The sequence below is a fragment of the Fulmarus glacialis genome, unplaced genomic scaffold (genome assembly GCF_000690835.1).
Source record: "Fulmarus glacialis isolate BGI_N327 unplaced genomic scaffold, ASM69083v1 scaffold1449, whole genome shotgun sequence".
In the NCBI taxonomy this organism is placed as follows: Eukaryota; Metazoa; Chordata; class Aves; order Procellariiformes; family Procellariidae; genus Fulmarus; species Fulmarus glacialis.
In genome coordinates, this window is record NW_009233727.1 from 53084 (window position 1) to 70221 (window position 17138).

The 17138-nt window shown below is 48.3% G+C and overlaps 1 protein-coding gene across 1 annotated transcript in view; it reads left to right on the forward strand.

Moving 5' to 3' along the window:
- NTRK3 (neurotrophic tyrosine kinase, receptor, type 3) overlaps positions 1–17138 on the forward strand; it is a gene marked incomplete at its 5' end in the record, with an annotated part of 42792 nt that overhangs the window by 16090 nt on the left and 9564 nt on the right. Inside the window, one exon of the mRNA XM_009585396.1 lies at positions 5810–5884. Within this exon, the coding sequence (XP_009583691.1) occupies positions 5810–5884 (75 nt within the window). The remainder of the gene's footprint in view (positions 1–5809; positions 5885–17138) is intronic.

A 17138-nucleotide genomic window follows, 5' to 3' on the forward strand; every position in this document is an offset into this window, starting at 1 on the left:
CTTCCAACACCAGTACCATTTCCAGCACCTAAGTGCTGTGCAGATGCTAAGCAGCAAGCACCACCTTTTGTCTCTTCTACCCTTTCTCTGAAATGAGAAATATAATGTGCTACTCTCTCTCCATCCTTTCTGCCAGGGTGCTGGGAAGGTTTCGTATCTGTAAATATATGTTGCACTAAGGAAAGGACTTAGAAGTGAAAAATACTTTAATTTTCTCCTGTATTAAGTGGGATCCTGAAGAACATGTCTTGCTTACCTACGTAAGTAAGGGCAGGATAATCTCATAGTGACCTGGAGATGTGACCTGGAGACCCCTAGTACTGATACAGAGGGGCCAGCTAGGCAGAGCCCATGTTTGCTGTTGAAAGTATTACAGGCCCTTCTCAGCATCTGTTTACCCAACGTGTCCCATCACCCCAACCCCTGATTTGTTATTTCTTTCCTTGTTTTCACTGCCACCCTTCCCCCTAGATGACACCTCTGTGCCCCGTGAGGTGTGGACGGCTCACGCCATGGTGCCTCACAACTGCCCTGACTGGTGGTCTGGGGACAAAAGAACCGATTTCCCCCGAACCTGCAGTAGGGCTGGAAACAGGGGAGGTGAGGGAACCGCTCAATGTGGGTGCGTGGGTTGAGTGTCTCTGTGCCTGTCCTGGTGTGTTCTGCGTGCAGGAAAAGTCAGTGTGTTATTGAACGTGCCGGTCTTCGATACCTCTGTGGCTCCTATAAAAACCTCTGCAAATTGAATTCGCGGCACAGTTCCTTATCTCCTGAAAGGAAGACGTAACAGCATCATCTTGTGTTTTAGCCAGACATTTTTCCTCAACACTTCCCCATTTCTACACTAAGGGAAAAACAAATGTTTAGACTTTTTTTTTTTCCCCTTCCTCTTGTTTGAAACATTAAGAACCCTTCACACAAAGCAGCTCAAGTGCAGAGGAATTACTTGGGGAAATTAGGTTGTGTTGTATTTCTGGCATTTTCTCAGAGATGGTAATTACCTTAATTCTCCACCCTGCCAAGACATCCACCCCCAACCTGTTTCCCTCCTCCCCTTTTCCTCACTGTCTACCTGTCTTTCTCCTGCTTGAGTTGCTGTTTTCATGCTGTTGCCATTTATTTCATTCCAGTAATGAGAGGGATGTGGCAGGTGAAGAGCTCTCGCAATCTGGTGACATCTTCTTTGAAGCACAGGCACAAAAGAGCAGTTTGTTTTTGGGAAATAAGAACTCCCTGCTATGGTGCTTGACCTCCACGCTCACCTCTTCTCCTGCTCAGGATATGTTGCTGCTGCATTACAAGTCATTTGGTTCAGATTTTTTGTTTAATATAGTCTCAATATTCACCCGAACACTGACCTCCACGCTTAACCCCTCTATGTTCCCCCCAAACCCTCACACACTTACTGAGAGCTAATCAAAGTTCAGCCCCATTCCCAGACATTTGAATTGAGCCTTTTGCTTTCTCCCAACCATTGGACTGCGCTCCAGAGAGCTGGGAGTTCAAAGCCTTTCAGTTTAGCTTCCTGATATTTTGTTTCCTGATGTCAGTTTTGACTCCTGACCTTCCATTTGCGGAAATCATAGATGTAGTCAAATAGGAAGGAATTGTTTGTTGTTCAGTATTTCCTGACCTAAAAGACCTGGTGATGTTCATGGCAGGTTCAGATCCAATGGAGATGCTACAGTGGGTAGTAAAGTGGTGGGACTCCTTGTCTCAGGAGATGGTAAGTGCCAACAGCTGAGATGGATTGAAAAAATGATTGAACAGAGATGTAGAAGCAAAGTAATCTATCAGGGGCTATCAAACAAAATACCTCCCCTGTTTCAGGAAATCCCTGTGCCACTGATTATTGAGGACTGGAAGATATTGTGGGACATATACTGTGGGCTCTTCTGTTTCCATACTCCCCCCTATGCATCTCTGGCTGAGGTCAGGGACCCAGCTGACTGGACTTTGGCTGCTCTTAAAAGCTGTCCAGGCTGATCTCTGCTTTACTGGGAGCTGGAGAGAGTACTGGGCGTAACCAGTCAAATGCTGGACCCAGCTGCGGGGTAGTGACACCGCCCCCAGGAAGTCAGAGGTTCAGGTCAGTTCAGAAAACCTGTTCACCTCTGCTGTGAAAACTTCAGACAGCAAGTTTCCTGCAGGGATTTCAGGAGCCCTTTCCTTCAAAGCCCTCTCCCATAAAACTTAACTAGAGAGGGCAGGACTCTTCCATTTTCAGTGTTCCCTGGGTACAGCCAACAGATCCAAAAAGGGTGATCCCCACCCATCCTTGAGTAGTTTCCCCCTCCCCTCGACTGTGAAACTTGTTTTTTTCCTCTGTTCTAATTTGTATTGTCCAAGTGCGGTTCCCAACCACCTGCTAGTGGCTGCCTGCATGCAATGTGATCCCTTCCTCCCGCTGTTCCCACTCTGAACATCCCATTAGCCTGAAAGCTGTGAGATAGATGGAAAAGAGCACAGTGCCTAGTTTGGAGCCACAGAGACTCTTCTGTGGTGGAGATCCAGCCAAAACATGTTCCTCTGTGGCATCACTGGAAACAAGGAAGGGTTTTGTACAGGGCAGGCCAGAGGAGCTGATGGTTCCTGTGTTTTACCAAGATGGCCTGATTTAAACTGTAGCTAGAGCAGAAGAAGGTGGAGAACCACATGCCAGCGAGTTTCATTGTTCTAGCCCCAGGTGGACCAGAAACAGTGTGTGTGCTCCTGAGCATATGGAAACAAAGCGTTCGCGCTTTGGAAAGAGCACTGCCACTTACAATCGAGGGAGACCTGGACGTGTAAACCCCTCCCCTCTCACCTTCTCTACGTTGTTGAACCCATTTCCCTGCTGCATCCCAGCTGGCCAGTAGCCTCCTCCTGCCTTCCCACCTGCAGGACCATGATCTCAGCTTTCCTTTACCATGGGGACAGCCATGAGATCACACATTAGTCGGGAAAGGTGGGGAGCATCCCCAAACCTCAGTATGATCAGCAAAAGAATCGGAGGCAGAGAAGTTATAAGCCAGTTTAGTGGGAGCATGAATAAATTACGACTTGGCTTGCTTTTTTTTCCTGATTTTTGGAGTGGAGTAGTGACTTTTTGAGTGAGATAGACTTAAAGGTTTTCCCCAGTGTGAAAAGCCTTGCTTCAAGACAAACTGAAGATCTCCCTAGAAAAATTAAGATGCAAATATCTTCTTTGTCCTCCTTAATTAAGATGTTTGCATGGAAAGAAACCATTACCTTTCTTTTTTCCTCCTGATTCCTGCGTGGTCAGAGTTTCCGCAGGCTTTCCCCTCCTGATCCCCCCCCATTTCATAGTCCTGCCTCTCTCACAGCCACAGCGAGCTCCTTCTCCACGCCAGCTGGATGGAGAAAGCCCCTATTTGCAAGCAGCTGTCTTTAATAAACAGGCTGTTTAGGGCTAGGCTGTCAAAGAGAGCACGTTCAATGTATAATCAAGGGGCAACGATGCACAAAATTGCACACACACAAAAAATAGGAATCTTTTCTCGGTGTGTGTTGAGCTTTGAACGCTTAAGTGATTCCACCTCTCTCTTCCCCATCCAATTACGCAGGCAACACATGGTAAGATTGCTAAAGGAATTAGTGAGGGAAATCTTTACACTGCCTTATCAATATTGTTCTGCTCAGTACAAGGCATCTCCCCTCCTCTGGCCCCAGTCGTGTTCTCATTTGCCCTCTGAAAACACAAGTTCACCTTCTCGCTGTTTGGGCTGTGGTGACCAAGAGGAAAAACAGCAGCATGTCTGTTGAAAATGTTTGTAGTTACAGAGTTTCTTCCTCGCATTAAAAAAAAAAAAAAAAAAAGATGTAATATAGCCCTGCCAAAGCCACGTTTTGGGATTTTAAAGAGGCTTCCTGTGCAGGCCAGACAGACCTTTCCTCTGTTACAATTGTATGGCCTTACAGAAGTGGCCAGCAACCTTATAAGCAAAGACACTGGATGATAATTTTTCTAAGCATCACTGAGGCAAGATGCCAGATTTTATGGGCCACTAGACTGATCCAATATAGCAAATCCTGTGTTCCGCTGCGGATTCTGAGACCAAATTATCAATTAATGTGAAGCATTAAAAAATCCAAATCCCTTTTAGTTCCCTGCAGTCATTAGTGACAAGATACAATATCTATAGCTCAAATGCTTTGCCAGCATCCCCTGGCAGCAAGGCAGAAACTCCACTCCTATTTTTTCCAATACATGCAAGGAAAACATATGAGATCAGTGGTTTTTACAGTCAGATTCAGCTGCCGCTTCATATTTACTTAGATGGAGGAATAAATCAGGTTTGGGTTACTCTCTGGGTTAGTTATTTGTTATTGGAATAAATGCATGGTAATAGATCTGACAGAAGAAGATGTTTCTCTTTCAGCTCTGTGTTTGAGGTAGAATTTGCTTTGTTCTGCACTATATTATATTGATGTTTTTTCCCACTGCTGGATGACTTCATTTGCTCTGCTTCTTTCCAATGTCCATACCTCTGCCACAGCTGGCTTTAGGATGTGGCTTTATGCGATAGATCTCTCTTTTCTTTTTCCCTAACTGTAACATTGTAATGCAGAGGCAGTTTAAACAACCATCATGAAACAATTTTCTAAGCCTTTCCCCCACCCATTTCCTACCTCAACTTTTTGGGAAGGGAGGCGAGTCAGTCATTCACGGGGCAATTCCCCAAGCAGAATGAGCTGTCAGCTACATTTAGCAGCTCAGTTTTCGCCTCTGGTGCGGGGTGGGAAGGCGCCCAGGGTGATGACTAGCTGGACACACCCTGAGGCCGTATTTTTGGTATTCCCTGGGCAACTGTCAGCCTGAGTAGCGCAGCCAGACGTCTTCCCCCAAACCACTGTGCTCACCAACTGCCCTTTCATCTTGGGATTTTGTCTCCTTTTTGTCCCGGTGGGAACACGAACACCTTACTAGAAAGTCAGCAGACCTTATGCTCGTCATTCACTCCTAATTTGCACACTGAGATCCCTACCCCTTCTCCTCCCTCCCATTCCCCAAATCTTTCCTACTTTGATACACGGGAAAAAGTAGTGCTGTATTATTTGCTCCATCATTTCGCTTCCCTTGTCCCCTCCTAAGGTTCAGTTTTGCAAGCGCTGGCAGGTTTGCGGGTGATCGGGAGCTGTGGGATGAGTTTTTTCTTCCTCCCCCAACCTGGAACAGTACTGATGGGACAAAGACTTTCGGGGAAGCGTAGGGTGATGTACCAGGTTCTTCACTGGGACATCTGGCCAATGATGCCCTTAACTCTGGCTAACCCAAACTTGCTTGAGTAAAGACATCAGGCCTGGGTCTTGTTCTGCTGGCAGAGACGGATCCCTGCACTGTGCCCAGGAGGGCTGGCGATGGCCAAGGAGCAGGATGGTTAAGTACCAGATACAGAGGAAACACTCAAGCCTCCTGAAACTTCTCCCGTCAGAGAGGGACTCTGGGTCCCCCAAGGGATGTGGCTTCACAGTCCAAGAAGAAGTTTCAGGAGGCCAGAGCACCTTTTGACTCTTGCCCAGCACCAGTGCTCATTCCTCGCCCTTCCTCTGTACTGGTGCAGGTGATGGTGTGGGGTCCAAGGTGGTGGTCACCAGGGCCAGGGGGTCTCACCCGCCCTGTCCCCCCGCAGCAAGGGTTGTGCAGTGTTGGGATGTTGTAGCCAGTGAAAGACGTACGGTTCGGTTAAAGACATACCCTTTCCCTTCTTGTCCTCTTGCTTCATCCCCCCCATCCCTCCCTCCCTCTCTCACCCTTCCCTTCTCTTTTGTTTGTCTCCTTCCCTTGTTTTCACCCATTCACTGTCAGGAAGGGCCGCGTCCGAAGGGCCAGTTCAGCGCAGCGTGGCAGCGACAGAGACTGGCACCGCCGGCAGCTGCAACAGTGAGTGGATCTCGACCCCTGGGGCAGCTGGAAGCGGGGGACTGGTGCCGCTTGAGCATGAAATGACACGTGGGGTTGAGCGGCTTTGGGACTAGGTCGGGTCTAGTGTGTTTGGCAGCGAAGGGGCTCTCCTGTGTGATGGGAACTGCACATGTTACTATAGCAACTCTCTGGGGCTTGTCTGTACGGTGAGATAATATGGGATGAATGCAAAAGTCCTCAGTGCGATCTTCCTCCGTGGGTGTTCAGGCTGTGTCTGCACTAGTGGACAGTGTGGGCCGTCCTCTGCCTCTGATGGCAGCGAGCGCAGCATGGTTTGTCTCCATGCAGCTAAACAGCTCCGTGCCTCCAAGCAGGGTGGCATTTGCACTGCTCACCGGGAACTGTCCTTGACTTGTGTTGTCCTCTCAACCGTTGTTTGGACCCTGTCAAATTGGCGTGGGCTAAAACCAGACCATTTGAACAGTTGGACCGTCACATGCCAGCCCTGACGCCTTTTGTCTGCTAGTCTAGACGCAGCCTCGGTGTCTGACCGGTTGGGTGCTTGCAGCTGCGATTGAGTGGATGTCAACCATGACTGCCCCACCGCTCCTCCCATCCCTTGCCCAGTGGAGGGCCAGTGAGAGATCGGTGTGGGTTCGATGCTCTGGCAGCGCAAAGGAGTTTGGGTTTGCCAAGGTGGTGGCTGATGGGAGCCGTGCGAGCCAGCTGAGAGCCGGTAACACCTCTCTTCACCCTGCCCTCCCTCCCACAGAGGCGAGCCATCATCCCGTGGTGCTCACTGCATGCTGGAGCCTCTGTGTAGGGATGGTCAGCCCAGTGGGTCCCCAACTGTCACAGCATCCCAGAAGCCACCGCCAGCAAGCTGCAAGGCTACTGGAGGTGAGCTGCAGAAGCCTGTGAGAGGGGCAAACATTGAACTTGATTGTCCTGTGTCGTTTTGCTGCTGGCACACAAGGAAGTGGTCTGTTGATCCAGAAAGTTGGAGAGCCTTTGCTTGAGTCCGTTTTGGAAGTGGATTGAGGTGATCCACCCAAAGACACTGTCTTTGCAGAGCAGTTATGACCCCTCATAAGTTAAGGCAGGAAAGTGATGGCTTCCACACTTTATTTCTCAATAGCTTCCCTGTGCCAGCAAGCCCAGAGAGATGGACATAAATATTTGCAAAGTAGCCATGACTGGGACAAATTACCGAGGTCCAATTACCCAAACCTCCCTGTGACATTGCTAGGTGAGGTATATGCTCCTGGCCAGGTGATGAAGGACTCGCTGTCCCACTGCCCAGCCTCCTCCCAGCATCACCACCACTCCTCCTGCCCCGGCAGCGACGGGGATTAAGCGAGTGCCTACATGGTGTTAAGCAGCTGAGTGGATCTCACAAAGCCCTCCCGGGATCCGTGACGGAGCAGGGCTTTGGCAGTTCCTGACTGTTGCCAGAATCACATGGGAGTGTGAGTTTAGATATCGCTGATTTTACAGGGGATATGTCAGCGGATAAGAAGACGTGCCACCGAAAGGTGATTTTGTTACGTTTATGCCTTTCCGAGCCAAAATTGAATTGTGGGGTGTGGATGGGAATTTAGTTCTAAGCACTGATGTAATTTTGTATCCTCAGCCCTGAAGGCAGTTTTTAAAAAATTATTTTCCCTTGTGCCCTGACACTATTTTTTTGCCATTCAATCATGTCCTTATGACAGAACAAATACTGGGGTTGACCTTTGCAATGTGACATAATAATATGTGACTTCTTTATAGCTCTTTTCATCCAAAATGCTTGGCACACTATGAATCTGATCCTGCAGCCGCTTACCACTGGGCTTAGCACTCACTGCTCCCAGCAATCCCTGGGAAGCCAGAGGAGCACTCACACACAGAATTGCTATACCTGGTATTATTTGCAGGATCAGGCCCTGGAGAAATGTAGCACATGTCTGTGAATAGCCACATTTTGGAGAGAGAAAGCCTTGCCCTCTCATTTATGATTTTATTCACTATCAGAGTGCCATGCCCAGCACTAATATGACAGCCTCCCCTTGGCTAAAATGTCATGGCAAGTAATGCTTGAGTCATATTTATAGCTATCATCTACAACTGTGTTGCTTCTTTTTATTATTTTTTTACCAGCCCTGAAAGCATGCTAATTAATAAACTCCCTTAGCTTATCCTGCACCATTTAATCCTGCAGAAATCACAGCATTTTATCTTCTTAGCAAGTAGGAATTAAAAAATTAAAACTACTCAAGGGGGAAGAAGGAACATAACCACTTTCCTCGTGCATGCCTTCTGAAACAACCTTGCACTGTGCCCTCAGAAACCCCAAGCCGCTTTGGCTTGACAGAGGATGGGAATCCCAGACCAGTGAATACTTGGGCTGAAAAACGCTTTCTGCTCTGCTATTCCTGTTCTGAAAGAGAGAGCTCAGTTAGGTGTATGGAGAAGAAGAGGAGTCCCAGCAGTGAGATCCTAGCCGTGGACTGGGCTGCAGGTCCCTTCCATGCTATCAATGTCCTCTGTGGCCGCAGGAAATTCAGTTAGTCCTTCCGTGCCTCAGTTTCCCATTGTTAAAAGGTGATCCCTGCTCATTTTCACCAAGGAGATTCACATGAAAAAAAGATTGCAAGGGACACAGTCATTATGGTGTTGGGACACAGGTAAGTACCTTAGAAATACATAGGGAACCTGTGAGCTGAGACATTTGTGGTACTGGTTCAAGGGGAGTGAATTTTGGAAGTCCTCAGTAGTTGGAAAATGCAAAGAGGGAAGCAGGTAGCATCCTTGTGCCCACCTCTGCTTGGTATGTTCAGGATGGGCAGAACCAGAGAAGAGAGACTTTGCTCCACCTTCTTGGTGATGGGAAGTGGTTAAATCTGGGATGGAGACCCACTAACCATCAGCAGGTATCTACACGCTTCCCTGTTGTTTGCCAACAGTAGAGCACTGCATCCCCCCCCCCGCCCTTAAAAAATACATTCATTAGGAGTAGAGAGGGCTGGAAGGGATTCCCTGGATCATCAAATCCTATCCCCTGTTGCATCAATCACATCAGATTTATCTTTTTCATAATCAAGCACTACTATTAAATGTGCTCCTGAGGGAAGACAGTCCCAGAATCTCATTGCTTTAACTCGTAGATGCTTCTAATTTCCAGTCTATGCTTAGTCATGGCCCGTTTGTTAAACAGCAGGTACCTGGCACAGAAGCAAGAAATTTAACACAGTTTTCTTAAAATAATCACCCAGCAATCCTATCCACAAAAAAATGCTGAGGTTGCAAAGGGGAACGTGCAAGGTCAGGTAATGATAATGGGGAGGCCCGAGCTCACACTTGCCTCTGCCTTGTAGTACAGATTTTACATAATCACTTGCCGTTAATCTTATATGATCCAGTTGAAGTACAAGGCAGAAGTACTCACAGAACAAAGGAACTTCTTTGCTGTTCTTCTCCATAATATTCATTGTGTAACCTTCTCTTTCTTTTACCAGGTATAACTAACCCTGAGCTAAACATTTGACTATTTTTCCCTTTCTTGGCAGGCTTTTCCATGCCATTTATTACTTTGCTGTACAAGTCATTACCTGCACAGCATCTTTGAGAAGTCAGTGAGTTGCATTGCCCCAGTTTACAGGTTAGGAAACGAAGCACAGAGCTATCAGCCTTATCCACCCCTAGAGCTGCAAGGGCAACTTTCCACCTCCAAAATGCCCCTGCTTTATTCAGTGCAGTCTTATTCACTCCAAATCATGCAATTGCTACCCAGCCAGACTAGAAAGGGGCTGATGCAGGGGAAATGATGGGATGCTCTAGACCCATGACTTGCTTGCTTTACAATCTTGTCCAGTTAGTTAATCAGAGTGTGCAATGAATGAGGGGGGGAAAGAAATAGGTGAGTATAGGCAGAAGTGCAAAACTGCTGTGTTACCCATTGCAGCACCCATCAGTTGTGACCCAGCCCGTAGAGGGCAATGGCACAGGGAGTCGCACAGGCTCAGATCGGGTCACTGTGGCGCAGCAGAATCGGCCAGAGTGACTAAGGAGGAGGGCTCACTTGACAAAAACAGGTTTGCAACTAGGACACCGAAATCCCATGTTTGCTTATTTAACTTGGCAGGTATTCAAGTGAAACAGGCAGGGAGGGGAAGTGTCAGAGCTGATCTTGGTACCAGCATGTGGGATTTTGACTTTCTATTTCAGTGTTCCTGTTTGGAAAAGAAATGCACTCAGAGCCCCCCTCCCACCCCCCGCCTTCCCCCCTTTTTTTTTTAAGCATTATTTAAATGTCATAAGAATCTTACAGGGCCCACCCTAATGTTCCTAACAAATTAAAATATTTTATTAGTCTATAATCTGAAAATCATTACCGTGGTAACTATAAAAACCCAAAGCTCTCCGGAGGGAATGATGTCAGCAGGTCTAAAACACGTGCAAATGTATTTCATTGCCATAAAGGTACCAAGGGTCAGACAGGCAACCCCCAGCCCCGGGGCGACAGGCTGTTAGCATGGGAAGGAATGAAGTGCATCTCACAGCAGGGAGGGAGAAAACTTATCTCTTGGCTGGTTTTCCTGGAGTTTTGCAGGGTGAATGCCTGGGGCTGTGCCTGGCTGGTTTGGATGGTTTCAGAGGAAGGCGTTGGTGCCGTTCCCACGCAATTCTCTCGCGGTGAGGGTAAGAAAGCGCTCCGGACGGCTCACCCCCATCACGGATGAGCCGCTCTGAACCTCTGGCCCCGTCCTGCTAACGCAGACAGGGTGGGTGCCCGTTCCCCTCAGGCATCCACATGCCCCTGGTGCCCCCTTCCTCCTGCAGATGACTCTGGATGTGTCCCTCCAAATAAGCGATGCCTAACGCAGGGCAGGCAGGAGACAGCCGCATCCAGCTCTGAGAAAGCAGCCCGTGCCCGCTGCCCCAGCCAGCTCCCCAGGCGGAGAGTCTGGGTGACAAAGTGGCCCCTGCTTTGGCCGGGTGACACCAGACACTCCCAGAGCGGTGGCTGCTGAGCCAGTCCCTTGCCCCGCGCAGAGCAAGAGGGCTTCTGCTGGTTACTGCTCACCGGCTTGGGCAAGTGTCAAATGGTTCAAAGATTAATTATCGTTTAACCGGCTGTATTTCCATCTCTGCAGAAGGCTGCAGTGGAAAAGACAGAAGTACTGGGATAATTTACCCTGGTATTACACAGCAGATTACCCTGTACTTACAAGGTCACCAGTTACCATGTAATTAGACCTCCAACGCAGGGAAGTCCACGATAGGTTTCCAAACCACTCTTCTTCCCGGTGTCAGAGAAGCAGAAGGATGGCAGCAAAGTGCAGACTGAAACCTCATTAGGCGAATTTAAAGCTGTTAAATACTTTAAAATTCAAGCTGGGGAGGTGCAATGAGAGGGCAGCAAGGCCACCTATACCTGTCAGCGAGAGGGAGGAAAAAAACCCAGAGCAGTTTGTCTAGAAAATGTGGGAAAGCCAAAAGAGAAAGGAAGGCTTTGAGGGAGATACGTGTGCCAGGCGGCTGGGGGCTGAACGGCAGCAACGGCTGCTGCTCTTCAAGCTTCATCAGGGAGAGCTTTGCCAGTGGTGGAGGACTCTGCTGAGCCACAGAGCTGGGTCCTGCCCCGTGGGATGGTGTCCACGGGGCCATGTGGGATGCTGCAGCGGGGATGCCCCGTGGGTCAGGATGAGGGGTGGGCAGCAGGACACCCTACCTGTGCCTGCTGCCTCCCTGCCTCTTGCTCCGGATTGCTGTCCTCCATTTTTCACACGCACCCAAATCAAACACCTACTCATCGAGCATTTTGAAGAATGACAAATGCCTTTGATTATCAAACACAAATTCCAGTAGCAGCTCATTGCATCTCTCGGGTGGCTAATAAAGCACCGAGCCGGTTCTGATCAATATACAGCAAGTATTGCTGTAAAGTGAAATTGTGCCCGCCCCAGGCCGCGTTGCATTTTGTCTTTATAAACCCTGTCCTCTTCAAACCAAGCAGAGTCCCTTGCGGGGTGGCAGCTCCCCAGCAAGCTCGTGGCTTTCAGTGTGCCAGTGAAACAAATGCTCTTCTGAAGCCATCCATGTAAAGAACCCAAGTCAAAGAGCAAAGTGTATGCCTCTACAGCAATCATTATTTTAAATATTCTTTTGTTCCACAGCCACATGTCCCTGACTCAGCCCCACAAAGAGTATCCATAAGGTCGACAGCTTCTGGAGAGGTGCAGCGGAACCAAAGATAGCATGAAGCAATTGACTACTGAGGATAGAAAGAGCCGTATGTAAATAGTTTGTCTAAAGAATGACCAGAATGAGGAGATATGCTACCTGATCGCAAATATTTACAAAGTTGTGAGCTTGAAGGTTAGAAAATGTTGAGAGAAGTATATAGAAGTTAGCACAGGGATAATGCAGTGGGGATGAGGCTGGGGAAAATCAGTGTGGCAAGCAGGAAATTTCCATCATGTGGACAAGATTTGCTTGTGATCTCCTGAGGGAGGCTGTGGGTTGCCCTGTGGGGTATATGGATTGGCACCCATCAATGTCTTAGCAAATCCTTTAGGGCCCTCTCTCACAAAGGAAAGAGGGCGGAATGAAATTTAATAGGGGTTTTTTTTTTCAGCTCTACTCTTTGGGCTGTAAAGCTGTTTCATACGCAGACACATGTGTCATTGCCTGTGCATGCTGCACACACATACCTGACGCTCTTGGACTAGAACAGCTTATCCAGAGGCAGTGAAACCAGCCAAGGCTTTAAGCCCAGCATTTGTAGTCACGTTTCTCCTTGAAGTAAATGCTCCAGCAATGACATAATTGAGGTCTGTCCTGTCTGCTCAGCATATGTCTGCAGGGGTCATTCATCCTATCAGACACTGCAGAACATTAGCGGTTTCTTTAGACTCACTTTCTCCTTCCGTCCTTCCTCTTGTGGCTAACCCTAATGGAGAGCTGGTGGCTAGAGACTCCTCTAGGAAAACTAACCCGGTTTGGAGAGCTGACCGTCTAGAAGCAGTCCTATATTACGGCAAAAACAGTCAGGTGTGTCCTACCGGGTGCTGGGTTTGTGAAATGGTCCCAGTGGGGCTCACTGGGGTGGAGCGTCTGGCTGGCTGCAGGAAGGGGAGCAGAAGGCAACTAACGATATCTGCGATGGCCACTTAGTGCTCGAGGGCTCTAATGGCACCTGGGAACCAGGTTCCTGTGTTTGTGGGTTTGCTTATTTATTTATGCTCCTGGCTAAACAAAGTAGGGAGGAAGAATTTTAACACAGTGGTTAAAATGCACGGGGCTCCAGCAACTCTGTCCTACTCAAGGGCATCCAGAAAACTTGATAAAGAGTGGAGGAAACTTCAATGCAGAGAAAGTCGCAGGTGGAAAAATAGAGTAGAAGAGGATGCAATGCTTGATTCCTTCAAATGCTCAAATTTAGCTTGTTTTCCAGCAGAATCCTACAGCCAAACCCCAGCCTCTCATTCTGCACGTGCCACCATCTTGGCTATTGCTGGTTTTAGTTCTGCCACTTCCCAGCGCTGCTGCTGCTTCCCCATCACAGCTGTGCTTAGATGGGTGCAGCCACTCTCTTCTCCTGTGCCTGTCCCTCTTTGGCTGTTGTCACCATCTGCAGCGTCTCCTCTGTGTGCCACACTGCCTTTTGACAGGGATGCTTCAGGCATGGGAAGGGCATGTCCAGGGCAACCTCCCCTATTTTAGGTCTCAGGAAGTTTAGCCATCAGCATCATATATTCAATGTCTCTCTACGGTGGCATAACTCATGGGTGGGAGGGGGATTGGAGTTTGCCTCTGCCGTGAAATGCAGCTCGCCATTCAGCAGTGCCAGAGCTGGCACAGCTTTCCCACCGGCACTGATGAGTTTAATCACATCATTAGTAGGTGTGACACTGCAGCCTCCGATGATGAGCTCTTTATTTTAGACGTGTTTGTCTGAGATGCCATCTGTGCCTGCACTGCCTTCATTAGGAGAGAAAGCGTATGCATCTTCTGAAGTTGTTCTATATTTCGGTGATGTTTCCCTGCTGAGGAACCACTGTTCAACTAGAGGGTGAGAACTTGTACCTGAAGGAAAGCACCATCACCCAAAATGCTTAAACAGGCCAAATAAACCGTTAGGAAACGCACCATTGGGAACTGTCCTCAATTGGCCTAGCCAGGAAACTGGCTAGAAGGAACGATCCAGCTATTTTATTGCTGAAAGTTTTTCAGCTTGGTAAAGCGCTAATCTAAAGTACTGTAAGTTTTCAGGAAAGCAAGGAACCGATTTCTATTTTAAAAAGACTTTCGATTTTTGTACCTCCATACCATGATTGCACATAAAAGTCTCTGGGTTGCCTTCCCAGGTTTTAGATACAAAAGATACTATTAAGACTTGTGGGCGAGATCTGAGCATCTAACCTTCCCCCTTGAAAACTCCATACCCAGCTATATATTTCTATAGATGCCCCTTGGTCAACCAACAGTGTTTCACGCTACTTAACGAGATTCACAAATGGCAAACCAGGCAGGAGCTGCCAGATCATGGTCCAGCTGCACATAAAGAAAGGGGCTGTTTCTATAGGGAGTTCCCATACCCTGCATCGTATTAAGTTTCTGTCTGTATGCTGCCAGGCCTATGCTCAGTGAATCCGACATTAACAAGAAATAGATTTCCAAACAATCTAGGCTAATGAATTTTGAATATTATTATGATTAATACCAAGGCAGTTGAACTGATTATCCAGCATCCAGAAGTTAAGTAATGGAGCCTTATCTAAATCATGTATAGTCGTCAGTCAGGAATGGCTCTGGCTGCAGACAAAGCCGGAGCATTATGGGTTACCCAGAGGGGAGTCACTGTCAGGACAGAGAGGGACGACGGAAGGGGAGATTATGAGATACCAATCTGAAAGCATTTTAGCATAGAGTGATCGCACACGCAATGCTTTATTGGTCCTATTTCCTAAGTTGCATTTCTCAGGCCATTTTGAGACTTTGCTTTTATATTGCCAGGTTAAGATTTATCGGGCAAATCTTCTTCCTACTTTCCGAAGCTGGAAACTGAGCTGATTTTCATTCTCTGTGTCACCAAAAGAGCAGAATTCTGATGGACGCGTTCTTGCATCATGATGGTTTAACTTAGCCTCTACCTGATTAGCTTTTGAGCTATTAAACACTTCTTGTAGTATTACCAGCTCACTGCAAAATGATAATGCAGATCAGTCATGGACAATTTCAGTTGGCACATGCAGTCTTTGCAGACTACAGATCCCTTTGAAGTTGGAACCAGCCGACAGCTGTGCTGTTTCATGGGGTTGCGTGTCTCTGAGCAGATCGGTCCTAAAAAAGAGTGGTGTGGTGCAAGGGTCTCCAGCCTGGTGGAGACAAATTGGTAAATCCATACGGTGCCTGACAAACTATCTGATGGCAGTAGTTTGAATAGGTTTAGTGGCATTCCCAGCCTCTGCTGTTATCTGGGCAGTGACCAGGAGAAAGGTGGCTTAGTTGGTGGCTTTGTAACAGCCCAGATGGGGTGCCCTTCTTGTGGCTGTGGTGCAGAAGACCGCAGAGGCCACCATCTGCACGCACCCCTCTGCACAGCCGCCCAGTGCCAACCCACAGACAAGCAGTGGGACTCCTGGGAAGCCGCTGGGTCTCCCACCAGTGAATCCTTCCCCAGTGCTACCACTTTCCTCCACTGTCTGAGATCCTAGTGTGGGGTCTTGTTGTTCTGGGCCACAAGAAGCTTTCAGTGATTAGCCCAGGGGATCAGGAGGCTGATCCGATCACCTCTCCTTCACCTGGGAAGGCTCTAGCAGCAACTGTTAGGACAGGGGTTTAGGACCTGCTGGGACCTGGTGGTGGCCTCAGTGACCTCTTTACTAGGTGCTTTGCAAACTACAGCTGCGCTGCTCCCACGTCTCCCCAGCTGAATGAGGCATGGCTGGGGTTTCTCACAGTTTATGTCCTGGTGTTGGGGATCATGGCTTTTGGAGCATTTACTTATATGAAAATGAGAAACTGGCTTTTGTTCCTCTGCAGGCTGGTTGTGCAGCCCTTTCCTAGCCGTGGGTGCTGCTGCTTTGAGTTCTGGGAAGAAAAGGGGAGGGGTGACCTGTGGTAAGGAGCACACCAAATAGATTATTGGCAAACATAATTAAAAATATATGTCTGATTACTCCTCTGTTTCCCTTTTCTTAACCATCCTCTGCATTACCTCTGGCATTTTTAGATGGCAGATAATATAACTGAGAGGACTCTTGGGTACAGGCAGCAGTGATTTATCTCAGGCTGTTCTGAGGTAGCAGAATTTACCTCTAGCTACAGCCACCCCTCCATGTCTGCCCCCTCTCATTTGCATAAGTAATTGGCAGCTTGTTAATGGCTCATTAGGAATGCTGAAAACCATGGGATTAAAACACACTCAGTGGAGCAGAGATGAGGGGAAGGGGGAGAAAGGCCGCTGTCCCTGCTTGCAAATTACACCGCTCGATTCAATGCGATTCAGAATTACAGGTCATAAAGCAAGTAGATTGTTAAATGAAGTAAGGAAAAACAATGTCAATGGCAGGCTTTATTTTTAGACTCATGTTTAAACACGGTGTGTGCATCTCGGGGGAACAAACAGTCCCTTGCCAAACAGTCCTACTGACAGCAGGAAGGTCTCACCCCCTTCTCAGTTTCTCATTAACCCTGCCTGGTCAGTCTTTCCTGCTCCTGAGCAGGTCCATCTGGCTCCTTACATCACCTCATGCCAGGGACATTTGGTTCCTTTCCCCATGCTCTCTCTGGGTAAGTCCAACCCTCTCCCCTCTGGCAGCAGGTGATCTGCATCTCCCCTGCTTTGGGCAAGGCTGGGACACCCAGCGCAGCTGCATGCAAGTAGGAGAAACAGCTACAGGTTGCTTTGTGTGTTCTGTAAATCTCCAAAACCCCTCTGATCCCTTGCAAATTGCTGTGAGATGTCTTCAGTCACTGGCATGCGGGGGAGCAGCGAGCCCCGAACTGCGGCACTGTCAGAGCCTGCAACGGAGAAGATGGTTGGGTGCAGAGTGAGGATTAGGAGGGGATCGGATCTGCCATTCCCAGAAAGCGGAGTAGACACGTGCGGAGTGCTGCATGGTGAGGACACAATAAAAGTGAGTCAAAATGTTTGGTGGAAGCTTTTTGGGTCTTGTTGATTGGTTTTAAACTCACACTCAGCACTGGCTATGACAGCAGGGACAGCAAAGGCACAAGACCTGAAGGCAAAGACAGCGCTACACTGAGAGTTTGCAGTGGT